The 27,896-nt window shown below is 43.5% G+C and overlaps 1 protein-coding gene across 4 annotated transcripts; it reads right to left on the reverse strand.

Moving 5' to 3' along the window:
* Positions 1-1,478: 1,478 nt before the first annotated feature.
* pum2 (pumilio RNA-binding family member 2) lies at positions 1,479-27,830 on the reverse strand. Of its 4 annotated transcripts, none has more exons than XM_083643366.1 (23): positions 27,694-27,830; positions 25,556-25,922; positions 17,936-18,004; positions 17,150-17,255; positions 16,689-16,876; positions 16,414-16,586; positions 14,142-14,496; positions 13,957-14,044; positions 13,669-13,776; positions 13,387-13,523; positions 12,968-13,088; positions 12,504-12,644; positions 11,740-12,042; positions 11,012-11,236; positions 10,047-10,314; positions 8,043-8,172; positions 7,757-7,891; positions 7,487-7,624; positions 7,140-7,265; positions 6,752-6,823; positions 5,675-5,796; positions 4,885-5,077; positions 1,479-4,006 (listed from the first exon to the last, which is right to left on the reverse strand). In XM_083643366.1, exons 2-23 carry the CDS (start codon positions 25,907-25,909, stop codon positions 3,875-3,877), a joined length of 3,684 nt encoding a protein of 1,227 aa, XP_083499492.1. In that variant the 5' UTR covers positions 25,910-25,922; positions 27,694-27,830; the 3' UTR covers positions 1,479-3,874. The 4 variants fall into 4 exon arrangements, with proteins under 4 accessions (XP_083499492.1, XP_083499490.1, XP_083499491.1 ...); XM_083643364.1 differs by having other exon boundaries at positions 11,740-12,039; positions 13,387-13,532; XM_083643365.1 differs by having other exon boundaries at positions 7,763-7,891; positions 13,387-13,532.
* Positions 27,831-27,896: the final 66 nt, after the last annotated feature.

A 27,896-nucleotide genomic window follows, 5' to 3' on the forward strand; every position in this document is an offset into this window, starting at 1 on the left:
TCATAAATAAAATATCTAGATTTAAGGCTGCTCCACCTCCAGCAAGGACCACAGTGGAAATAAGCATACTATCGTTATCCTTGACAGTTTAAATTGTCGCCTCCATGGAGCTCATATCCTGTAGTAGTCTAGGGAATGTGAGAAAAAATGACCCAAACTTAAACTTATTGCAACAGAAATTATTTTTGTTGTATTCAGCTCTGGAAACCTTCCAATTTCATACTGAAAATCCCAGTAGTGGAACATTGTCAAAATTGGCATTGTCTCCACAAAGGTTGTTTTCAGTGCCGTTTGTCTGATCGTTTGTCTGTTAGCAGGAGGATTACGGCAAAACTACTGGGCCGATTTTCATGAAACTTGGTGGAAGGGTGTAGCATGGGCCAAGGAGGAAACCATTACATTTTGGAGCGGATCCGAGTGACTTTATGACATCACTGATGATGTCATCAGTGGGACGGACAGAGCCATAGCTCCCTTTTATATACTAATAACTAATAATAATATACTAAGGCATCTCGCGCGCTACATGAACAACAGGGACCATGTTGGAAATAAGTGATTGCACTTTCACATGCTATCCCTTGGATTGTGTTGTATTTTGATATCCATAATAAAATAAAATAAAATCTACGTGCGCTCGATTCCTAGGCTGGCCCACTGGGCGGGCTTCCCTGCCCTACAGCTCAGGGGATGAAACCAGACTCCCACTTCTTTCAGTGTCTGCACCCGGGACTTGATTTTGCTCTTATGACATCACTGATGACATCATCAGTGGGACTCTTATGACATCACTGATGTCATAACTGCTTTTATGACATCACTGATGTCACAATGCCTCTGACATCACAATTTGTAACATCACTGATGACATATCTGGGACTTTGCGTGTGTCCGTCGTGTGTGCAAGTGAATTTATGACATCACTGATGATGTCAACAGTGGGACAGACATGGTGACATAGGAGTGAGTATTGGTTAAGACTGAATAATGACATCACAACTGTTAATTTAAAATTAGTTATTCTTCTAAACCTGGCTTCAAATGCCCCAAATTTTTTGTGCCGGCACCGTTCGTCCCCCAGTCCTTGGCAAAATCTGACCCTCTGGTAGAGATGATTTTTCTTTGTGGCACTCTATCATCAAAGTTGCCCATCCCTGATGTAGGCTATAATCTACACTTTGTTTTATGTAATGAGCCTGGGTCAAGTCTGCCACCTGCTGTTACAATACGCAACATTCACCCTAGATATCACTCCAACCAGTTGTTTACACAGGGTTTTACAGTATTTACCAACATGGTCTGGATTTTAAGTTTTCAGAAATTGTATAATTCATGAGGATTCATAAGGGCTAGATATGGATATTGATTACTATTTTCATAAGAGATACAAATTTAAAATAATTTAAGTGACTTCTTGCTCTTCATTTTCCGTGGACAGACTAAAGATCCAAAAGAAAGCACAGAACACGGGTCAAATGTTAGAAGAACAGTTTAATCATACATAGTCACAATTCTGCTTCCAAAAATGAGTTCTTTTTCTTCATCTAACATCTGGAAATGTACATAAGGCCACCTGAAAATGTACATGACTTTGACAGTGTGACAAAACTCATATGTTCATATTTATATAATTGACAATATCTTACATTGCTTTTGCTTACAAGGTAGTAGCTGTTCCAAAATACAGCACTCTTCTGTACAAAAATAATTCGTGTCATATTGTGTGAAGTTTCCAAGATAGCAGAGAGGACTAAACGCAGCCTCATTTTAAATACAGAGCTTTTTTTTTTCTTGTATTTTTTTTTACTGTCTCACACAGAAAGACTATCAACAGAGATGTTACAGCTCCAGTACAAATAGAGGCTGGCCATTCCCATAACAGACTAAAAATAAAAACCATGCCAGATTGTGAAGCCATAAAAAGATTTTTTTTGTTTAAAATAACGCTTGATCAAATAAAACTGTATACATTATATTCAAGGGGAAAGGAGTGATGAATATACACACATCAAAATGCACATTTTTTGCCTTTTCCCCCCCAAAAGTGTAAAAGACATCCCATTTACAGCATCAACGTTTACAAATGTACAACTGTACAGACGAAATAAAAGCATCACTACAAATTTAGCAAGGCCTGTCAACACCACAACTAGACATTTCAATTAAACTAATAAACTTACACTTATTAACTGCACATATACTACATGTATTCTACAATTATTCATATGAAGCAAAAAAGCCATCACTACTAGCATTACAGGTGAATTGTATAGCTTTTGATGGCCCCACCAGCCTCCACCAACACACTTGCACACCCAACCTAAATATAAAATAAAATAAAATAAAAATAAAATAAGAAAAAAGAACCACAAGAGGTTCTTGCAACATCCCTTTCTCCCACTTATCCCACCAACTCTATTCCATTCTATTCAGATGCACAAAGCTGGGATAAGCATCACTTCACGACAACTTTGCCTCCTCGGAAACTTCAGGCGGTGGGGGTCCCATCGTTGCTGGCAAGCCCCCGACCCAAAAGCAACAATCTACTCGTACATAAAGATGCTATACATTGCTAAACTACTTCTATGCAAGAGATGATATTCAGTACATAAAGATACCGTTTCTAGGGCAGTGTTCATCTCTAACTACAAGACAGATAAGATGTTGCACAAAACATGATAAAGAAAAATCATTCCAAGTATTAAAAAACCTGTCACAGCATGCCAATGCATACCCCGCCCCCACCCGCTACCCCGCAAAAAGCCCCCACTACGGTCATTTCATGTTAAGATTACACCAGGTTACACACCCACTATACAACCAAAGCTCATGCTCTGCTACCAGAACGCATGTAGCTTTTATCTGGCGTGAACCCCAGCAAATCATTGGATGAAGAAAGAGAGTAAGATGGCTGAGTTGGGGCTCAGTGGATGCAACAGCATGAGTTTGTCAATCTGCACTGCTTAGTACCGACACTGTTCCCCTAACAGTTACTGTATATCGGGCAGACTACTAGCTGCTAGTCGACAGGGGAAGGGCGCCCCCACTCAGCTAAGAAAACGATGCAACAGATGAGGCAGGAGAAAGCCGCCATTGGATGACACGACCCCAAACTACAGCACAGCTCTCCAAAGCCAAGCGCGCAAACCGGTCTCGAAGACCTACAGTATGGGTGGGCCAAGTCATTGGCACGAGACACATAGTAATCATCTGTGGACGGACGGCTTTGTGTCCGTCCCTACTATGTAGTGCTATTTGAAAACCAAATCCATCAGCTGCTTTGGCATGGGCAACACCTTACCGTGCGTGGGGATCACGTAGAAATAGTCAAATTAGCTGGCTTTTAATTAGAACAGCTGACATAGTAAGTCCGGTTATAAAAACAAATGGAAAATTTCTCAAAAGGATTCACTCAGTTTAGCCTTAAAAAGTCACTTGCTGGTGTAATTGTAAGAATTGTAAATTTCAGCAAATGTGTATAATTGTTTTTTTTTTCTACAGAGAATTTACAAGGTAAAAAACTAAATGTACAAGATAATATGAAAACCAGTCAGATACATCAATTACATCATAAACAATGGGCTTGTGCTTTACCCAGGAGACGGCCTGCCGGCTGTGCACCCCCTGGTGGCCAAGTCGAGGCTCTGCACCAAGGGGGGCAGAGCAGCAGGGGGTCAGACGTCACAGCATTCTTAGGTGAAGTTGAATTATGTTGTTTTCTTTTTAGTTTTTTGGTAATTCCGCCAAAATGGGACAACAGAGGGTGTCATAGGTTAACCCCTATGGCTAAGGAGCGTCTCTTACAGAACAGGGGGTTTGGGGGGACTCCTACTCCCTCTCTCACTTGTACAGGGGTCCCGGGACATCAGCACGACTACATAAGGCCGTTCGTGGGGCCGCCGATGGGACCCAGGTCAGAGCCGCTCTTCATGTAGTACTTTTCTAACTTGGCCAGAATGTGCTTCCCGTAGGTGTACTTGCGTAATGTGGCAATGTGAGGCCGGATCTAGAATAAGAGGTAAAAATAGAGAAAATAAAGGGACAAAGGGACAGCAAGTACAAAGTTAATTCCGTTTAAAGCCCCAATCAGTAACTTTTTTACCTTAATATAACAGCTTTTTAGTCATTGAAGATGGTACAGTGGCTTGTAACAGGGAGAATGTTGCCTCTATTGGTCACACACCGCCCTCCAAAGGCCTCTCCTGGGACTAAGCATTTTTGTGTCGGCGTCCCGGAGGCAGCATGCACGCATGCGCTGTACAGCGGAAGCGCCGTCTTCAGGAAAACAAGGAAGTAACTCGGTGTGGATTTGCTACGAAAACGACGTTTCACTTAACTATGGATTATTATTTCATCACGTGGTGAGTACCCGATGTCACAACATGTACATATAGCTTTCTGGCGCTGTGTTTTTTTACTTTGAACGGTGATATCGATGCTATTGCACCCAGAGGGCACAGTTTCTCCAATAGCAAAACTTGGAAAAGCTGCTGAATGGGGCTTTAACATAAAAATGAATATTTCAGGGAAATTCTTTTTTCAGAGGATTTAGAAAATTTCTCACTAACATGTCTGGAATACGTCTGCAATCTGCTCGAATATTTCTAATGTTCCTCAAATTGAAGGAATGACTCTCTAAAGGCTTTCGGTATGATAAGATCTTTTAAATGACGCAAGAGCAGTCATGTGGCACTTTAGTTGACAACTGAAATGCCACAGATTATTTTTTCTTGTTACATTTCAAGGAGAAACTATCTAATTTTCTGACTCGCATCTATTATGCTGTCCCATTAATCTGAATGTCTGAAGGACCAACGTTTTGGAACAGTTTTGTCAAGTGTGCACAAGCCCCCGTCCCTCACACACACCTAATCCTTGACTAACCTTGTGCATGATGATCTTGCGCTGGGCCGGTTCTGCCATGTCGATCATCCTCTGGACCACATAGTTGGCGTACTGGTCTTTCATCATGGTGTACAGGGCGCTGTGGGGGCCGTCTTTCTGGCAGCATACTTCATCTATCAGCAGGCCTCTCTCCGCACGCGAAGAGTGGATCACACACTTCTCAACCACGTTACTGAGGAAAGACACAGATAGGCCACTATTACACAATGCAAGTTCATTGACCTACAGCAGTGGCCAGTCAGAGTAGTTGCTTTATGTTTGTTCACAGTGCATTGGTATCATGGAGCCTACGTAGCACTCATGGTAATAATGTAAGGTGTGTGCACTGTTGGATAAAAGCGTTTAACATATGGCATGCTACTACTGTATGCAATACAAATAAGTACAATTTTGTTCTACTCTTACCCATAACACTGAACGCAACTCAATATTCTCAACAGTTTGTCAATTTAGATTTGTATCAAGTCGTCAGTTAAAGACGAGGCTGACTCAGCATCTGATTACCATTTTCTGTATTGGCATAGCTGTGCATGTGTTTTCACAGCATCAAATTCAGACAAAATGCTGTGTGCAAACTAAAGCAAGGACAATGTTTTGGTTACTGATGAAAACATATAGCCTAAAGACGAGGTTTGATAATTAACATACTCCTGGAGACCATTCATTGAATAAAAACATCCCATGGTGTATGGAATATTTCTTAAGTTTTATTTACCAGTACAGTATACGTATATTTCCATTCCTGCCAATAAGACAGAACTTTGCTCACCTTGCAAATTTGTGCTGGCTCAGGACAAGCACCTTTCCGCGAACCTCTGCCACTATCTTGCTCTTATCCTCTGGTCTGCCGTGCTCCAGCACATGCTGAATGACATAGTTGCCATACTGATCCTGCAGGAGGCAGTGGAGGTGCGCGATTAGGGTAGATAGCGGTGTCAATAGTCATGAAATCGGAGAGAATCAACATTATTCTCATGGATGCTCATGCACTACTTTTCCCCATTTGTCTTAACTGATGTGAGATGCTCATGCATTTCTACCATGAGAGGTGGACAAATGAGTGACACCCCCATTAGTAGTCTGACACCAAATACCATTACGTCATCACTGCGGAAGATCAGACAGAATATATGCTGCTGGTTTGGGGTAACCAACAGCATCTTTGCCCCTTCACAATGGGTGATAAGACAGTTATGGGTGTGATTTTAGTGAAGAATGTACATTTGAAGCAGTGTGGCAAGATAGAGACGAAAGAAACTCACCTGACCAGCAAACACAGATTTTCTTTTTTTTTTTTTTTATAGAAGGATTTTGCTGGTTAAATTCTGACCTCAATATTTAAATTGGCCTCAGAAACCATTTCCTGTCAATCTGCTTTACTGAAAACTATGACTTTAGGTGTAGTACTCAAGTTAAAGAAGGATGTTTTGTACATTGTGGTTGTCCAAAGTATATCAGATTGCTCTTGGGGAGCTTCTATCAAGCAAATGAATTGACACCCAGTGGATGAAAGGAGCAAAGCAGATTGAGCAGGAGACGCTGTAGGCCTACGAGAGGGATTATCAGAGAGCAGAGAAGCAAGTGCCTTGTGAATCCTCTGTGGGGAAACAGCCTGATTAAGACAAAGCAAGAGGTGGAGAAAAGGCAGGAAAAGGAAGGAGGCGGCGCGAGGAAAGGAGGAAGAGGAAGCTAGCTCAGTGGGTTAGAAAGAGGCCTGTAGGGGGAGTTGGAGATGTTCTATCTACATGTTAAATCAGACTCGTCAAAGAAGAAAAAGAGTTCAAATAAAAGGGAAGAAGGAAGGTAACACAGGGACATCTGTGAGAGGGAGGCAAATTGCTCTGACCTTGAACAGTGCATCGCTGGACACTGTATAATATGTTTTGGGTGTCATCTCCAATGATACGCCTTGATATTTCTAGATGGAATAAGTGGGGGGGCAGGGTGGATGTTTAAATATTCATATCACAGGTCAGATGTAAAATGACAACGAACAGCATATTTACATTCATCCTTACCATTATCCTTAACACATTGCATTTAGCAGAGCACAAACTACACAGCAAACAATGACACGCTAGAAAAATATGAAATGTTCAAACAAGGAGGAGGCGTTCACACCAACCAGACAAGCACACGACTCGGCAATGATCAATCACATCTAGCAAACATGACACATCTGGAATGGGTTTGGGCCTAGAGATGAGAGCAGGTGCGAGGCCAGAGAGGCTTACCTGGCCAAGCTGTTCAGAGTGTTGATGCAGCTCCTCCAGGATGGGCAGAGTCTGCTCCTGGGTGCAGTGCTCCAAAATCCTTTGGATCACTCTGCATCCATATGGGTGGGTAGAAAGCACAAACACCTGGGAGAAGAGATGAACAGCAACAGCAGATCAATATATACTGTACAAGTAGTAGCATAAAAGCTGAATATGCAGTACTCGACAAGAGGTAGCGCGGTTGGTCCAGTTTGAAAAGGACGGCGAGCGTGAGCGGTGATGAAGTTTCAATCTTCACCAAGACAAAACGTCAATTACACAGCAATGATCGGTAGCTGAGAATTTGCTTCCAACGGCGAACCCACCTGGCCCTGGAAGGCATCGATAATGAACTGTAGGGCCTGAGGCTGGACACACTCGATACACTTCTGCACCACATGGTTCCCATTCTGGTCCTTCACACACTTCAACACATGGCCATCCAGCTCACGGACAATGTCGCTCTGAAACGGTAACGGATTGAGTTTAAGGGTGGCTTGACTGAGAAGGAACCCCTAATTAAAGGAAAGAAAAGAAAATGCGAGGGGGGGGAGGGAGGGGGGGGCACAAAAACGTTAAAAAGAAGTCTCACTTACAATTACCTGCTGCTCAGAGGAGATAGACTCCAGGGCTTTCTGGATGACTCGGCAGCCATACATCTGCAGAGCCAGGGGGAGGACGTGCCCACGGATACGTGTTGCCAAAGCCAGCTTCTGATCCGCACTCCCAAACTGCGTGACAAAACGCAGAACCCAACTCAACACAATGTACTGCTTTCACACCCTTTGTGAGCTATAGAAAATAGAGGGAGTATACTAGCTAATCTCATGCTATCATTCAAATGACATTTTATGAACTCTGATAAGCGTCCCAACTCCCAACCTCAAAGAACTTTTGGATGACATAGTTCCCAAACACGTCGGTCATCAGCTGGTATGCCGCTTGCAGAATCTCTCCAAACACCATTTGCCTCTCAGCAGGAGTGGCCCGCTCCAGTTTCTGCTGGATAAACCTACAAGAGCCCAGACAAAGAATGAATCAACAATTCACCTTCAAAGATCCCAGTAGACCGTCCGAGACAGACTTACCCTATTGATTAATCGACAATCGATTAATTGCTGTTGAGAATTTGATCGTTCAAGCATATATTAACAGATTAATGGGCAATGCAGGCTATGTACTATTGTCTAATTTTTGGCTGAAATAATTTACCACCACTTGATTTAAATTTCACTGCATACTGTATACAGAGGAAGAAGAAAGCCAAGCAAGCAGGCAAAAAAAGGGAATGACACCCAAAAAGACAACTATTCATTGTAAACATTGCAATACAGCACAAGTTTCCTTGGTTGATAAACTTGAGTAGGCCTAAAGACAGGTGTAAAAACCCACATTTTGTATTTTCTATGTCAAAAGCTGTTTTTTACATAATGATTAATCGATTAATTGATCGTTAACGTCACTGATGGCAGATTTAAAAAAATGATTTAAAATGTGCATCCCTAACACAGAAGGATCTGTCATTGACTAAAACTTGGACCAGGGACTTGGCTGTGGAGGAAGGGGACATAAGTTGGGAAAACATCTGGGAGAACATTTTTCATTCATCAAAGAACCCCAACCATCAATTAATCCACTTTAAAATCTGTCAGAGAGCCTACTATACACCACTCACAAGATTTCATATGAAAATGACAGCCAGCCCTAACTGCGATTTGTGTTCTCTCAATACACCTGGTACGTTTAAACACATGGTATGGGATTGCCCAGAGGTCTATGACTTTTGGAAGAAAGTGACATCAATTCTATCTGATATGATTGACACGCCTATACCGCTCGAACCAATCCTTCTTTTACTCAATGATGATTCACACATGGTATTGAGTGAGAGACAACGCAAGTTATGGCTCGCGGGGTTAACTGCTGCTAAGAAGTTGATAGTACAGCGTTGGTTACCGCCACATAAACTGTACATTAAGAAATGGTTGGGTTACTTTCAGGATGTGGTTATGCTGGAGCTGTCCACGGCCCGGGTGAACAGGGCCAAGGACACCACCTTGCAAATGTGGAAGGGAGCCGCCTCTTTAATAACGGATCTATTGAGGAAATAGAATATATCTGTACTGCTGATGTGAATACCTGCCGAGATCGGGGGGGGGGGAGCCGCCGGGGAGGGGGGGGGGGGGGGAGCCGCCGGGGAGGGGGGGTGATAAGAATGTATATGTAAACTGTATGATGGAAGTTGTTGAACTGCAATAAAAAATAATTGATCACAAAAAAAAAAAAAATGTGCATCCCTATGTAAAAGTATTGCATTTATGAGAGCTCAAGCTGAAGAGACATAGGTGTGGTGGCCTGCAGAAACCCTTCACATGGTGAAACTTGACATTTTGAGTTTTTGACATTTCCATAAATTAGAAACTCTCCCCTCCATAAAACTTATTGAATGACTAATAGCTCTCTCTCTCAGATCAAAAGTTACGAGTATTTTAATCTGTTCAGTGTCTAAAAGTTAAACATGAGAAAAATGGCTTTAAACATTCCACAACATTCTATTTTCTACAGTGGCTTTCCACCAAAAGCATAAAAATGAATAATTTCCCTTTTGTTTTATGAAAATGATTATTCAGTATCCCCATAATATACTACGGAGATGAAAGTAGCCAAATCACTCAAAACACCTGCGTTTTCAACCTTCTTTGGCTCATTACCAACAATGTGCAGCAGCGACATATTTTGCGTGGCAGACTAAAGCCCCGTGTTAAGCTAGATTCAGCTTGTTTATAAAACCCTGCTTTTGGCGCACGCTTTCTGCGTCAAGAAAAATGTCATGTTTCTCCTGGGGTAAATACAGCAAGAGCAGTTTGTTATGTGCATCGCAGCCACCTGGATCCGTGCTGGTCCTGAGAGAACTCCACCATGTGCCCTGGCAGGTCACGCAGCTGGAGGTTGGGGAATCGGTTGTTCCTGAAGTCTTCCAGTAGGCGGCTGCGTCCGGACGGCATGACGTCGGAGCGGCTGTAGCGTGGTCGAGACGGAGGGAACAGCTGGCTACTGGAGTTGAACAGGCTGGACGTCCCGCCCGTGCTGCGGTACTTGGCCTCGGCTCCGGGCGCCGCCGAGATGTAGCGCCCGCTGCCATTCGTCAGGCCACCTGGGATTACAGGAGGGAAGAGCATGACTGCATGCTCCTGTGGTGGTGGATGAGCTCCGTGTGGAATCGAACTGCAAAAAGCTTTTGTTTGTGCGACAGCATAGACCCTTTACACAGGGGCCATTTTGTGTCGAAAAGGCAGGGTAAACACAGGTGCAAGTAAAACACTAATGAGGGTTTCCAAATTCCAATCATGGAAGTTTGAAACCCTCATTGGTGTTTTGCTTGCACCTGTGTTTACCCTGCCTTTTCGACACAAAATGGCCCCCGTGAGAAGGGTCTATTGTGATCTTAAAGTCAATGGAACATGACGGGAAGTTACAATGATTAATTTACAATGTTACTAAATAGCTGACACACTCCCAATAGATATACAATACTCAGTTTGGATGAAAAACTTTAAATTAATTCATGTTTTTGACAGTGGGTGCAGCTATGCCACACACTACCCAAATGATGTTATCACAACCATTGGTTCTATATGATAGTTACTGTTTCGTAAACTGCTATTTTGCCAATTATAAAATAAGGATCAAAATAATGCAACAATGGCCTTGCCAAGTGAGTATTTATACTTAATCACAAATGGCTTTGTTTCATATTGTGAGCCACCAGCATTTTTCTTTGTATTGCTAAATATGGTTGTGAAATATGATGACAGAAATCATTCACCATTTTCCATGAATATGAGGATTACCTAGGTGAAGGCTGGAAGAGGATCCATGAGAGGAGGGCAGAGAGGGTGGGGGGGTGAGTGGGGAGTGGCCTGGTGTTAGGCCAATAGGGCTGGGGGAGGAGTAACCCAGGCTGTTGTAAAAGGGCTGGCCGATGGGGGTTAAACTGCTGCCGCCGCGTTTGTACAGGTCTGCACTGGCCAATAGGGAGTCTCTGCGAGATACACTGCTACCGGTGGAGCTGGACGCTGCAATGACAAGGAGGACAGAGGAGAAGGGGTGAGAAAACAACAAGCACCAAACAAGTGATGCTGAAAATACATCCCTGAAACACAACCAGCCAAAGCTCAAAAAGACAGAACGTTACAAAAAAATTCTAATTGAATGCAACCAAGGACAAAATGTTAAGATGCTCCTCAGAGAAATGTGTTTTATTTATTTTCGACCGAGTTACGATTTATATATGTCCCGATACGTTCTCTCAGTGTATATCTAGTATATTGTAAATTGTATTGCTAGTCTGGTTTTGCTCAACTACTGTTGGCTAAAGATGAAGCAATGGTGCCATATGGGTGGGGAATGACTGAGGGAGGAGAGGGTGAATATTTTGTAAAATAGTATTGTCATTTGTATAACTCTTTGGAAAAAGTACTTTGAACAAAATACATGCTCCTCAAAGAGAGAGAGAGACAGACAGAGACAGGGGAAAGACGTGTTTAACTCCCATGCAGCGTGGGGCTTAGCCACTAACCAGAAGAGCCGAAGCCTCCGAGAGCAGAGCCCAGTCCCACGCCGAGGGAGCTGGGGGTGCTGCTGAAGCCCAGGGAGGAGCTGGGCTGAGGCTGGGGGGCAGAGGTGTGGGAGAACAGGGAGCTACTCTGGGAGGTGGCGGCCACCGAGCCCGAGCCGTAGAAGGAGCTGGAGGGCAGGCCGCTGCTGGGCGGGGGAGGCTGCTGCTGTGGAGGCTGCTGCTGGGCCTGGGCCATGGAGCGGTACAGCGCGTTGGCCTGGCTCGACATGCTGTTAGCCGAGCCAGACGCCGACACCGCAGCTGCTGACGGAAGAGGAGAGAGGGAGGCAGAGGGCGAGGGGGAGAGAGGAGAGGCCAGGTGGTCAGGTGGACAACGAGGCATTGCTGTAGCCGAGAACAATACAAGCCAGAGCGGTACCGATTGAGTCAGAACATAATGAGTTAAAACATTAAAAGGTAGGGTGACATTACACCAGTCACAAATTATGACTTGAAACTCAATTCTGATTTCCACTGTCATCTTACTTGGAAGTGATTAAACCCTGGAGCAGCGGTTCCTAACCTTTTCCGAGTCAAGGCCCACTTGAAAATCTCAAAAATGTTTGTGGCAACAACAATGATCTTGTGGGTTACTACTACTAAGCACCATATGGTCAAAATATTGCTTTTTTTCTTTTTCTAAACGTGATAGCCTTTAGATAAACCAGATATTTCTATAGCCTCTTCATCCACATATTGAAACATCTACAATGGCACATACTCACCAGCCTGTGCTGCTGCAGCGTTGATGAGGAGTGGGGTCTGGACCAGGCGGACCGGCCCACCCAGGCCGGTTCGGGCCCCAGGGCCCATCACCAGGGCTCCATTCTGGTCGTAGTACGCTGCAGGGGCCAACACCTGATAACCTGAGGAGAGATGGAAGAAAGACAATCTGATTATTACAGGTTGACACCTGCCAACAAGAGAGGCATTTTCCGATGTCCTCACACAAAAAATAACCTGTGATGTGTGATACTTATGAGAACAGGGTTTCTGCAGCTTTCAACCTGATATAATGCATGACGTTGACAACAGCTGAGTAATAAGAGCGTCAATCTATCTGAACATTATTCTTCACATCAACAAAAAACTGTGGACTCAAAGTGGGTCTACAACAAGATAAAAGCTAGAATTAGCTGTGTATCGGATCTGACCCAACTTTTCCATACCAGCAGAGTTGTCTACTGACCTGACATTCCAGCGTAGGCCAAGGCAGGGTTTGCAGCAGCTGCTGCGGCTAGAGACTCCTGCTGGCTCTGTTGGCCCTGCCCAGGTGTGAGAGGACGTTGGTTGTTTCCTGTGCGCATCACCTGGATGAGAAGGCAAGGATATTATCACACCATGTTTACAGGGCAAGAATGACAGCAATTACATTTTCAAAAATACAGTGTCTTTCTCTTCTGTTAACACATCACATACAGAAGCGGCTGTAATTAATATTCCCTAAATTTTTACAATCAGACAGATTATTCCAAAGCACACAAAAATCCTATCTATACTAAACATGACATAATTTCAAATTCATGAAAAAGGTATTTAAGTACAAGAATCTGGAAGAGGAAGCCAGGCTGAATACATACACTGCTCAGCCAGCATTATAATTCCCACCTGTTGTTGGCCTGGCCCTGGTCCCTGATTGGATGCCTGCTGATTAGCCGAGTGATTGGCAGTAGCTGCGGCCTGTTGCTGGAAGAGGTTGGCTGGGTACACGCCCCAGGGAACGCCGTAGTACTGTGGTGGAACCACTGTAGGGCCTAAAGAAAGGCACACATTTCATACAACTGATGTAGTTTTTTTTTTGCTTGAATTTGACACAAGTATCTAAAATATTGTTGCATCCTGATCAGGGATAACGGAGCACCAGGAAGGAAGATGTGCCGTGTTGCCAACCTGCAAGGGAGGCTGCTGCTGCCAGGCCAGCGGCAGTGTACGGATCAGTTCCAGGGGGGGCAGCGTTAATGATGTAAGGGTTTGGCACAAAAGCAGGAGCTAGGCCAGCTGGGAAATATGAGGAACAAACAATGTAATTAATATATTTCCATATCAAATCGCATTGAAATGGCTATGCAACAGTAAATTCACATAGCATGCTACCTAGCTTGAGCCCCACAAAACAGTGTTAACTATATTACAAGACATCTACACACTTAGCAAGCACGGGCAAACAGGACGGCTTACCAAGATGCTGCTGCTGGGCTGCAGCCAGGGCATACTGCTGTTGCTGAGTCAGCTGTTGAACAGCCAGGTGATTGGATCTCTGGAACAACTGGTGAAGGGGGGGGAGGAAAGAGAGGCAAAATTGAGTTTGGCATAATCACACCTCATTAAATCTCTTATTAGATCATGTTTGTAGTTCAACGGACCTGCTGCTGGGAGCTGTAGTCAAACAATCCCATTGGGTTCCCAGAAGAGTCCACCTGAATCTGGTTCCCAGCGTAGTCAAACTGGAGGGACTCCACACCGGCTTGCTGCTCCATACCCCCCATGTTCTGGGCCTCCTGGTTCTGGAAGTCCTCAGTCGGGGCCTTATTCTGTCCCGGGTTCTGCTGCTGGAGGGGGTGGTGTTGGTGTTGGTGTGGGTGCTGGTGCTGGTGCTGGTGCGGGTGTGGGTGTTGGTGCTGGTGCTGGTGCTGGCTCATCATCTCCAAACCGGCCTGACTGGGACCCATCCTCTCCACGGCCTCGGTGGGGGAAGCTTGGCGACTTCCGGGGGTTGGGCTGGATGAGCAAAGAAGTGATCAAAACATCAGTGATGATGCCTCGTTTAGTACATCATCATCACAGTCAGATACAGGGCCTGGCACGAGCCCAGACCCACCATGGCTGCCAGTTCAGCGGACAAGCCAGCGAGTGACACTAGAAAGGAGCACTAAATTTCTGGTAACTATAAAAATGCTCAAGTGAATACTGTCAGGCTGAACTCGGAAGACCCAATCGGACAAACAGTTCAAAAAATACAGTCCTTTTTACGGCACCCAAAAGCCACTTTCGCCTAATCCATTCATAAAGTAATAATTTTTTCCAGGTTTTTCCTATGACCCATAGAATTCTGCACCTCACATAAATGACCAGACTGCATCGTATTGCCAGACTCTTTGCAGCTCCGTATATATCAAGGATTCAGCTGTGACTCCACTTGGCTCTACATTACTCTGACAGTACGGAGCATGTCGTTGGCTAAATTACTCTGACAGTACGGAGCATGTGGTTGGCTAAATGGTTCAATACCTCAATTTTAGCCAGCCTCAAATTGCCATAATGTTGCTGCTACACATATCTAGATAGACAAGAATGATTAATCACAGGTAATTTCACCAATGAAAATATTTCTAGAAGTCATTGTGCATAAAGAAATTTAGAATGCATAGTACAAACGATTACTTGTAAATAAGCAATTTTTTTAATGATAAATCGGTACAGGTTAATGTGGGTGGAGAACACTAATCAGTAATGCCAGGCTGTGCCACAGTACTCAAGTGGCCGACCATGCATCCATGGCACAGTACTCAAGTGGCCGACCATGCATCCATGGCCCAGTTCTCATGTGGCGACCATGCATCCATGGCACAGTACTCAAGTGGCCGACCATGCATCCATGGCACAATACTCAAGTGGCCGACCATGCATCCATGGCCCAGTACTCATGTGGCGACCATGCATCCATGGCACAGTACTCCTGTGGCCAACCATGCATCCATGGCACAGTACTCATGTGGCCGACCATGCATCCATGGCACAGTACTCAAGTAACAAACCATGCATTCATGGCACAGAGAGGGCACCATTTGTGTCCTCGACAGCACTGTCGTCCTGCACCTGAGGGCATTTTGATAAATAATTCAGTGTGATTAGAATATTGACTGCCTAGTGTTCAGTGCCTATTCAACCATATGAATTTCTTCAATATGTTTTTATTACAAAGAATGCAATAATCTGCAATATTATTATATTATTACGTTATCATAGTTTTTGATCCATTCAAATAGCTATGGCCATTCTGAAATGGGGAAGGACATGAAAAATGAGGACTGGATGATTCATGATATTAAAGCCCCAATCAGTAAGATTTTTGACATTTTTTACTGTAATATAACTGATTTTTAGTCACAGGACATGGTAGATTGACTTTTAATAGGGAGACCCTCGTCTTTATTTATCCCACACCGCCCTCCATTGGCCAGCACTGGGACTAAGCAGTTTGTCTGTCACGTCCCGTAGCAAGAAAAAAGAAAAAAAGAAAAGCATGCGCGCATGCGCTGTGTTCATGAAAACGAGGAAGTAACTCGATTCGGATTTGCTACGAAAATGATGTTTCACGGAACTATGGATTATTATTTCATCACGTGGTGAGTACCCGATGTCACAACATGTACATAGAGCTTCTGGCGCTGTGTTTTGTTGACTTTTAACGGCGATATCGTTATCGATACTAATGCACGCAGAGGGCGGAGTGGAAAACTTACTGAATGGGGCTTTAAATAACCCTCAAATTACAGCTGACTGTCTCTACTTAAAGATCACAGTCACTATATTATTTCACATGTAAAGTACTAAGAACATGGGGGGTTGCTGTCCAAATATTCATGATACCTCAGTTAATGTCAGCGTGAGAAAAGTAACGTAAGAAAAACGTACTTGAAGTCTTTGCAGTCTCGGTCCATGCCATTGAGGAGGCCTCTTCCATTGGCTTTAGAAGCGTCACTCTCCTCTCCCACCTTCATCTCGGGGTTCTTGTCCTCCTCAAAGGGGGATGGCTTCTCTTGGCCCTCGCTCTTCTCTCTCCCGTCTGGGGCGGCGTCTCCTCCACCCTGTCATCACAGAAATGACGAAGTAAGATGATGTGCCACCGCTGTGAATGTGGGAGCGTAGCGCGCAATTCTGTCATTTCAAGAGCGGGAAGCTTGACTTACGTAGCCACCGTTCCTGTAGCGGCCATCCATCTTGTCACCAGGTGAGGAGCTCAGGACGTACTCCACCATGCTCACCCCCAGGCCTCCGCCTTCTGAGCGAGGTGATAGCACCGAGTTGGCATCCCCGTTCCCGTGGAAACTCTGGCCGGGTCGCCGCTGCACCATGATTGGCTGGGATACTGAATGATCTGAATGGAAAACAGTTTGAGAGGATAAATGTTGTAATAAATCCAGTTGTAATAAATCCAGTTATACAGATGTGCAAACCCAAGCTAGATAAAAGTCATCATGACTATAAAACAGTGGGGAAGGCATAGTGCTAAGTGATCACATAATTGCGCTGATGAAAGATGTACTGACAGAATCCAATTCCTAGCATTCAGAGCCCACAATGAATTTACTATCTTGAAGAAAAACTGAAGCTGAAAACAAGAGACGCAAACAAACGAGGAGCCACTCACGAGATGTTCCCCATGCGTTGTCCCTCCACTCCTCTCCAAGAAGCATCCCTTTCCGTCCATCCTTGGCCAACTCATCAGAATCCCAGAGCTTTTTTGCTGGCAGAAGCTAGAACGAAAATACATTATTTTAAGCATCTGAGATTACTTAATTTGTTTCCATACATGTACTAGCATAATCTTAACAATAAATACTGTAGAAAAGCCTCCGTATCAAAGTTTGATTCTACCACAGGGAAATCTGGTAAATTTGACTTCGGCGCCACACACATAATCAGCTGTGCTGCTCATCCCACAAATGCAGGATCGTTACAAATGAACAGGCTTTCCAATGAGATAAGGTACAATGCTGAGAACACAGTAACAGCAGAGATGTGACCGTCCAAACTTTTTTTTTTTTGTAGTTTATATGCATTTTCCAACAAGACGGTAAATGTAAACATTTTCCAGGTTAAATCTGGTACCCGAGTAAAATTCCCAGATAATGAGTGGAAAATACTAGTACATGTAGTTCCACTAGTTCGGTTCATATTACTCGGTAAATGTAGACATTTACCATGGGAAAGGAGTAGCACAGAGAGTACATTTACAAACTCTACTCTATGTGCACATTTACCAGTAAACGGCAAACGCATATTCGCCATTTTCCAATATATACCGTAACATATTGATTGATTGAAGTGTTTATTTCGAATATGAATGCATGCAAGAGTGTTATTGCCCTTGCATTTTGCATCCACATAGTACACACACAGACACGTGTTTATGATGCGAGGAGCAACAGCTTACCTCTCCCATGCCTCTGGATTCCAAAGCAAGAGCTTGAAAGTCATAGTTCATTTCATCCACAGCACGGACCTGAGACAAAGAGGAGAAGGTTTGAGCTACACCATCTCACACGCTGATTTGGGTTTAACACTTAACAGCACCGAGTGCAAGACCACAATGAAGAGCTAGCGCACATCACATTTGGTCCGCTCATCACGGGTGGAGAAATATAGTCTCATCTTTATTCAACGCTAGCATAGCAACATATTAACCAAATGCAGGATCAACATCTCAAGAAAGAGTGATAGTTTGTGAAGTAATGTTTATAGGCCATGAATGTTGTACAACCCACCAAATTCAGTTTTGAAATGTGTCACGCGTATTCCTGATTAGCTATCCTATCAGTGGAGTTAAAACTCTGTTGAGAATAAAGGTCACAAAAAGAGATTGACAATTATGGTAATCATACATTTCCTGGTTTGGGACGGATCATGCTAAACTTCATTTGGATGTGAAAAGGTCACAAACCGTTTAAAATCTTACTGTTCTGACATTTAACTATGAGACAAAGATGTTCATACTACTTATTGTTACTTTTGCATGGAATTCTCCATGTATATTATGTTACGTATTTGCAATGTACAGTTGCACAGCTGCCACTACTTTCGACCACACAAAATAGAACCATAAGATCTAAAAACAATCGTAAAAAGAAGAAAAAAGCCAATGATACTATTAATGATCGGTTATGTTCACATTCTTAAGAGATTTAGTGTAAATAAACAATGTCCCATAACCTGTTCCTTGTTCATCGACTGGTATCAGGTATCAGCCATGCCACTCCTTTGGGCTGACTAAATGCCTGACACTCTAAAAAGTCCCAGCACTCCTCACCTCTTCAAACACGGACACACTTCCCAAGACAGCGTCTTTTCATCCGGCTGAGTGATAACCCCACACCTAGTAATCCCATTGTATACACTCAGCCTGGGTGAACAAAGGTCTCAGACATGTGTGGTCCAAAGGGATCCAACTGAGGATCTGAAGAAGGACCGTGTTGCAATCAATGGATTGAGCAAATCACAACGGTGCCAGGTGTATATGATGAGAAGGTTGCCCCCAAACCAGGAAATGTGATTTTTTTTTTAATCCAATCTGAAGATTTGTGAAAAAGAATCACTCCTTTGAACGGGGCTCATTAGTTCAACTCAATATTGACTGTTCTCCATCCCCCACATTAGTTGAATGATTACCCTAAATGCTCCTGAGAAGATAGACACATGTACATACAGTATCCCCATGTCCGTTATAAAACTAAATGTACTGCGACAAATGTTCATTCATGACAGATATGACCCATGGAACATGGAAAATGAAGTTAAATAGGGAGACGAAGTCAACGTCACCCTCGCCCGGCTCTGGTTGACTCCCGTCTATTCCGTACAAGGTAGGTTATTTACAAGCAAACTATGAACTGTACCCTTCGCAATCTGAAATGTGTACAACCACTAAAACATGATTAAGCATTAGGGCTGTGCCGATTCACTTATCTCCCGATTCGATACTATCACGATACTTGGGTGCCGATTCGATTTATATTGCGATTCTTAAGTATTGCGATTCTACGATTATTGCGATTCGATATTACGATTTATTGCGATTTTTGTTTCTTTTTTTCTTTTCTTTTTTCAGTTTGTTTGCTTTTTTACACTAGATTAGAACATGGGAAAAGTTGAATCATACACTAGAGACTGTATATCATGAGTAGGGCTGGGCGATATAGTTAAAAACAGGGGCGGACTGGGATCATAATTCAGGCTGGGCATTAGATACCAAGCAGGCCAGGCCGATATGGGCCGACGCGCGTGAAATTTGGGCCGTTTGAAGCTCAATGTCGGTCGTTTGAAGCCCAATTTGGGCCGTTTGAAGCCTAATTTGGGCCAAGTCCAATTTTACAATGAGATGCACCCACTTTAACCCTGAAGTGTAATTATTACTTCAGACTAACTAATAAAGTAATACAACCACTAGTAAACCAGTAGGCGGCACCTGACCTGCTGTTCAGTGAGTGGCCTGACTGCAGCACCAAAAAAAAAAAAAAAAAATTTTTTTTTTTTTTTTTTTTTTTTTGCTTTTGCGATTATCGATTCTTGAATAAAGTATCGATCCAAAAAATCGTGACATTAAAAATCGCGATACTTAGGTGAATCGATTTTTTCTCCCACCCCTATTAAGCATATTGACGTTTACGGCACTACACTTCCCAGCATCTGTTCAATACAATAAGGCACAACTTCCTAGCCTGGAATGTTTCAAATATGTAGCAGGGAAATTTACATGCAAAGCTATCCACCTTATTTTTGAATGCCCTGTTGTAAAATATTTATAGGTGCAAGGTCCGGTCTGAACGTGACTGATTGTCACAGCTTGCCATCTCCTCGTCAAAACTCCGACGCTGGGGAAAAAAAGTTGCTTGTCACTCATTTGAGGGAATGTAATAATTGTATCTACAACAACTCGGGATATTTATCGACGAGATTTTTGCCAAGTTGGACGTGATTTGCTCCGTTCGCCTGCAGCTGACAGACGGGCACTTGCATGTGTCAGGCTCTCAGCAACGTAACGGGGGGCGGGCACCGGAAGAAACAACATGGCAGGTAGAAATAAGGTGGATAGGGCTGGACTATTCGTTCGTTGGGGAGGTATTTGGTTTTCCATTTTCAGAATCAGAATCAGCTTTATTGGCCAAGTATGTAGACATACAAGGGATTTGACTCCGGTTTACGTTGCTCTCAATGTATTCACACACACAAAACGGTATGTATACAAGCTAAAACAAACAAGGACAGTTTTGGGTTGCGGTTCTATTTTTTTTGTGTGCTAAATGTAAGCAGCAGTTGTAGTCTGGTGGTGCTAGGATCCCGAGGACATCAGTAGCAGTGGGCTGGTCAGAACCCGCAATTCTTGCTGCACCCTCTGAATTTTGAAACCAATTTAAAAAACAAGTGCCAAAATAGCCCCTGTGCCATGTCCAGTCCACCGCTACAAAAACAACATAAGCAAACACTGCAGTCAGTCAGGTGTGTGTGAAGGCTACCAAAATGTCAATGGGTCATGTAGACCAAGCATGACAGTTCCCTGATTAACTACTCAGCTCCACTTTTCTGTTACTAAACCTAATGGCTAGTGTGTGAGTAAAACGGTTGTGCTCAGCGAAAATAAATGTTCAGCGTTTGTTGTGGTGGCTAACTTGTTAGCAAGGTTTTCTGGTGAGCTTAAAACCGCTCTAGCATTGTGAATATTGAAACATTCTGAATGCTTCACGAGGGCCATGCTCTGACTATCTTGACAGAAATTGACAGTGGTAACAGAGATGGGTATAGATTTGAAAGAAAAACTGAACCAGGAAGCCTTAAAGTCAGGCCTGGCTCCAGACCCAAATTACAGAGGGGGCATTTAATTAGCTTGGGGGGATACTCCAAGGGGGGTGGGCCTTGGTAAAGAATGGGGTTTTCGCTCCCACCGCCCCAACCAATATTTTATTTTTCAATTTTTCATTCATAACAACAAATACAAGCTCAGACACAGGAAGAAGAAAATAAAACATTCATATATTATCAACATTCCAACACCAAAATGTGGTGCTGCTGTACCAGCCACATGAGGTGTTTGTTATGTGCTTATACGAGGTGTTGCGCATGGTATACCATGCAAGTGGTCCATGAGAGAACAGCTGGGCAAGTTACTTGTCGCTTTTAACCTTGTCAAAGTAAGCCAGGAACGGGTTCCATTAGGGCTGGCACAGATCAGAAAACCCACGGATCGGATCGCGTGAAGGATTTTGAGCCACGGATCACGGATTTTTCGGATCAGCAAAAAAATATATATATCAGATTTTTTCTCTCAAAATTAAGATTTTCGATTTGATTTTTTTAATACTATTATAATTCTCTAACCATTTGTTGCCCTGCACAGCTCAAAAAATATGTTTTTCTCATAAGTGACACAATGTATGCTTTTACTCTGAAGGCAGAACAACCCAACTTCCTGTTTTAGGTGGCACTGCTATGCCTAACTTCGTGGCTGTTGCTTGCTAACAACCTGCAGTCACTTGACACGGGTACAGACCAGAACAGGTGAGTCTGGAAATATAACGTTGATGCTACGTTAAGCTACTCAGTGGCCCCACCTGTTGTTTTGTTGTTATGTGTCCTACTCCTAAGGCAACATTTCACCGTCCAGTGATAATGTGTTTGTGAAACGTGTGCGCGTGTGTGTGTTGTGGCTCTCGTTATCTTGTGCAGCCTGCAACACGCTGATCGCATTCCTGTGCTTTTTCAGAGGTGTTGAAATAAGTTTGTGTGACGCTGTCTTTAGTAGCCACTAGCCACAGCCTTCAGAGACTTTACAGCTGCGACAAGGGATGAGGAAGCTCACTTGTGCTTGCCATGATTATGCCTGTCTGTGTCTGGCTGCGCAGGCGTTCTCATACACTAACGTTAAACGTTAAATGAAACGAAAGGGGGGCGGGGCGGGGGGGGGGGGGGGGGGGGGGTCCGCGGACCATTGACGTTCCGAACTGCGTTCCGAACCGCGGGGGCTGATCCGTACGGGTCACGGATTATCCGTGATCCGTGCCAGCCCTAGGTTCCATGATAGTTGAAAATTTCTTCAGTGAGTTGGTCCTCAGGAACCTAGCTGAGTCTCTCTCCATACATCTAACTGAGACCATGTCCATCAGCCAGAGCTGTAAGGAAGGTGGAGATGGGAATATCTCATTTTAAATTACTAGCTCACTCACTCAGCATTGCAATCTGAGTTTGCTAAACCCTGATGTCATCTGCTATTAATTTACTGTGTTTACTTTTGCTACTAGGACATCCAAGCAAGTTCTGACAGGGAGCAATGCCATTGGCGCATTGGACAAATACATTTGCATATTTCTCCCAGCATGCTTTGTTCGTTACAAACTTTTGACAGGAAAGTAACCAAATTAAATAAGTAGTGGGTGGAAATAATCATTAGCTTATTCTTAGATAAACATGCAGTTTTGGAACATTCAATAAAGACAAATAAAAAATAGACTATGACTCGACACTAGGGGTGTCACGATACACTTAGTTCACGATACGATACAATACACGATATTGGGTTCACGATAACGATACGATATTTTACACTTTTTCAAAAGTTAATTTTTCAAGATTTCATTCATAACAGTAATCTACAGTTTGCTGACGTCACATAGTACTATCAAATTTCTACCCCATTTCAACCAATCATATGATATCATGACATAGCAGCTGTCAATCAATCTTCATTTCAGGATAATTTTCTCCTCCAAATGAAGGAGAAAATGGCGCATAGTGTCTGTAAACCTGGCAGAATTACTAGCCAATAAACTAACTACTAACTTGGCCAATTGTATGTATTGTAACATACAAAATAAGGCAAACGGTAATGTCTAAGAATGCAAAGAAATTTAACTGGCTCGTTAAACTCGCATTCCAGGAATATTGTATTTACAGCAATAACGTAACTGGCGCGTGTGCCTCAGAGAGCCTGGTTGTCAGGGGTCGCCCCTCGGAGATTCCAGGCGGATGGGCAGCAATTATGCATCGGATTGTCCGCTCCGTTCCACACAGAAGCAGCTGGCTGCCTGGTACTTGGTGGATCCCACTCACGTAGCACCACAACATGCTGAATCCCACTCGATTTGGGGGCAGAACACGCCAGGATTGGCCAATGCCAAAGCCAGTCCCCAGAATTGTCAAATCAAATCATCGACACGCTATTATGGTCCGCCTCTCAACCCTGTCATCTCAGACAAGATTTGTTTTCAGACTCTGAAACGTCTCCGACCCTCGCGCTACTTCCATTCCGCTGGGTTCATTTCGTCTCTAACTCAGCCATAGAGAGGCAAAGTGACCGCCTACTTCCTGCTTCAGCACTGTACCAGAGATTTTCATCCGCCATTTATTTTCCCATAGACATTTCGTAAAATGCTTATAAAAATAGTTGTACTTGGTCAAACCAAACGGTTCAGATATATTTAGAAACAGGAGAGACCACATAACATTTCACTCAGACCAAAACGTACCAAAATTGCGGATGGAAAGAAAATGTTTTGATGTAGTTTTTTAACCACTGGTGGGCCGCGAAGGTATTACAAGTGGGCCGCCAAATCAATTACGATCTTCATGGGAAAAAAAGTAATTATTATGTATGAGAATGCATACCATACTTTATTTTGTAATCAATTATTAATTAATTAGCCTATTACAGACAGCCCCTCACTTTTAGTTTTCTGATTTCAGTGTGTGGTGCTGATGGACAGCTCCTTTCATCGTAAAAAAGTGCTCTCAGAATGCATTATTTGGCCTCCGTACTGTTTATGGTCGGATGTGGGCCACAACATTTTTGAGATTTTCAAGTGGGCCAAGAGTCAGAAAAGGTTGGGAACTGCTGCTTTAACTCTTTGGACATGGTATATTCATGGAGGTGTCCAAATGATACCAGCAAGTTGTTCAGTCAATAACAAGGAAAAAGCTCTCTGTGAAACACGTGCTATGACTTAAAGACAATTTGACATAGAAATTCACATTTGCTGTGTAAATTAATCTAACCTGTACTTGGAACTTTCGTGGTTATTCCACCAATGGGCCGCGAGCAATGGGAAGGAGTGTCCAATTCTAAAAGGTATGAGTACTATTCCATTGACATTGTGCAAAACAAAAGGGCACAATTGTGTTCCTTATTCCATTCCACAGTTCATTGTGTTCCACCCATCGCTGTTGTCACATGAAAACCTTGTAACTCGAGTCTTGGTGGTTTTTCACATTTTAACTTCAGATGAAGGATTACATGCTGCTCTATGGGTTTAGAAAATTTGTGTGAAACCTAAAACCCTATTGGACAAAAGAACCTAAAACCCTATTGGACAAAAGGCATGCATAAAAATGTGCTGGCAATCTCTCCATGGAGCCTGCACTAAATTGAGTTACCCTGCAGTGATGAGGAAGCCTCTATCCCTACAAATGTGGCGGACATACCCAGAATGTCTTGCAGCCCAAAGAAGACCGAGCTCCCCTCGGAATGATGAGCAAGCGAGGAACGTTATAAACTCTTCAAACATGTTTCATAATTGCATTTTATTTTTAGGATATTAGTTGTTACGGTTATGGTTAGGCCAGAACAACTTGGTTATGGTTTTCTTATTTACCCACGACCAAACCCTAACCCTAACAAATTGTTTTACATGCCTCACCATAATAACAAATCGTTGGGACGTAATTCAACGTTTTCAAATAAGAAAAACGTATCGAACCGGGAATCGAACCCCACTCCTCAGCAAGGAAGGCAAACGTCTAACCCATCAAGCCACAAGCCCTAACCACAAGTTCAGCTGAAGGTTTTTCTTATTAAACCATGACCAAACCCTAACATTAATCAAGTTGTTTTACTTGCCTAACCCTAACAATGAACATCCTTAAAACAAAAATAAAAATGTTTTAAGAGTTTCATAGCATTCCTTGTTCCCTCATCATTCCAACGGGAGCTCTGCCTTCTGGGTATGTCCACCACATAGTAGGGCAATGATGACTGGCCTCCACTGTTAGGGTTTTGACAGAACACTTGTACCTGATGATCAACATGATTGCCATCTCCAGTTGGCCAGCGGTGCTTGCTGGGCACACAACCTCCGAGTTGCTCCCCAGGCTGCCTCTGGAAGAAGTATCCAACCGTGGCGTCATCCTGGGATCGGCCACTCAGTGGAGGCTGCGGGGTACCTGGGGTAGGGTTAGCACCTCTGTCCATGCCCTGTAGATGTGGCCCTCCAGGAACCTGTCCAGCTCCTCCAACTGTGGCTAGGGGCACTCCACCATGAACTCTGACACCCCCAGTCTCAGGAGCACCATTTGCATGCAGCATCCCACCTCGTGTCTCCTGCCAGGCCACGTCATTCATACCTAGGATGCTGCATGGAACGCTCATTCCACGGGAAAGCCTAAATAAGAATATGATAGTGTGGGAAATTATTAGATTTACACACAAAAATAAGGCGGCATTTAGATTAACCTACTATAAGGCCCAAAATATATTTGAGTACTACTTAGGCCTGATCCCTGATGACAGAAGAAAATGCAATCACATTAGGGATAGGGCACATATTCCCTTTTGTGTAAATTTTCACCAGTATGGTGCATCATCATAACATAGATATACAAGTGCCTGATTCTCTACCAGGACGGTAATGCTAATGTCACAAAAGCACTCAGGACTATGTGGTTAATTTTATCCCCCTAACCGTCAATGCCGCCTGATGCCGATCTAATTCTACCGATCTCACAAAACATGGGTGTATCCTGATTGACTTGAAACTAATGAGAACTGTGGCCTGTGTTGCTGCCTGCTCTATGAGCTTTATATAAACAAACCAAGATAGTTTATGAAGTATTTGGCAGGGCAGGCTGCATCCAAGAGGCTAGAAAACAACTCATGTATGACAATGTCCTTGCTGGGATCTGCCTAATCCCCGGCACAGTAACTCAGTATCGTGGTTCTTTTATGTTCTTGAATTGTAATTGATGTTTCCCCGAATGTCCAACATTTAATTTGATGTTGTGGTTAATTGGGGGAGAATAATGTTGGCATTCGCAGACTTAACGTTAGTGATCTGCGACTGAGCGATTGCAAGAAGACAAAACAAGTGGCTGACGATGTTGACGGTTTGTATTGTCATGATACCTAGAATGCTAACGTTATCGTTTGCCTAGTGTTAGCTGGTGATCATGTAATGTAGCCTCAATAAAAAGCTAACATTGATGTAACGTTACAGAGGATTATTTTAGCATGTAGTGTTAACGTTAGTAAGGTACTTGATGTCAACTACCCAATGAAAATGGTTAATCTGGGACTGTAACATTAGTCGTCTGTGTAAAATGAGGTGAACATGTACGTTTATACTGACTGTTCCAGCAAACCCAAGTGCCCTGCTGGCTAGCCGTTTAGCAGTCTTGCTAGCCAACATTGACGCGTTAGCTAAGCTAGCCATCAGGTCCGCATTTAGCTAGCTAACGTAATCAGCAGACTCCCAAGTTAACATTTAACGATTTAACGTTGACTTCAATCGATTAAGTTAGCGTTCATTGTTAGTCCGCCCATTACCTAGCATAACGTTACTCTTACTTGGGGTTTAAATCATATCGCACTCTTCACGCTAGCTCAAGTCGGACATGTTTAGCGTTAACGTTGGTTAACTAGAGTGATAGCATTAGCCTTACCTCTTGGCTAACCAGCTAACGGCAGCAGGCCCGTTCTTTTTATCATTTACGCCAGACAGCTACGTTAGCGTTATAGCTATAGCGTTATAGCTTACATTATATCCGGGCGTTAGTCACGTTAAGACAATTGAGTTGCCGCTAACGTTAACGTGACACTAATCGGTTAGCTCTGTTGTTAGGAAAGACAAGCGCTTGTTTTTGTGGCTCGTACCGCGCCTTGCTTAACGCTAACGTTATACCCAACAAGCCGAATAAACGAAAATAGCTAACGTTATGGTTAGCAAAGGCTAGTTGCTAACTTGGCGTTGTGTGAGCTAAAACATCAGCCAAACACTCACTGGCTAAACAACATGGCCCCCCCTCAAGTTCCAAACAGAGGGGCCTAAACCTCTAAACAAAAGAGGAAATACTCACACACAACGGCAATCACGTTTAAAACAGCCGCTGTGCATGGCTGTTCTATTCGATTTGATCATATAATTAAAAGATACTCACGCGTTGTCGTGTCGAGAGAGGGTCTATGCTTGTTGCACACTGTCAAGTCAAAATCTATATTGTTTTGTTTCCGTGGAGAGCGGTGATTTAGCCAGGCTTGAACGGTAGTCAAAGCTAACGCTAGTGCCCCCTCCCTGTATGTAGCGTAAACTACGTAACGCTAGACCTGGCTGCGTAGAACAATGTCAACCAAAAATTTATAT

The sequence above is a fragment of the Poromitra crassiceps genome, assembly GCF_964638095.1.
Source record: "Poromitra crassiceps genome assembly, chromosome: 9".
In the NCBI taxonomy this organism is placed as follows: Eukaryota; Metazoa; Chordata; class Actinopteri; order Beryciformes; family Melamphaidae; genus Poromitra; species Poromitra crassiceps.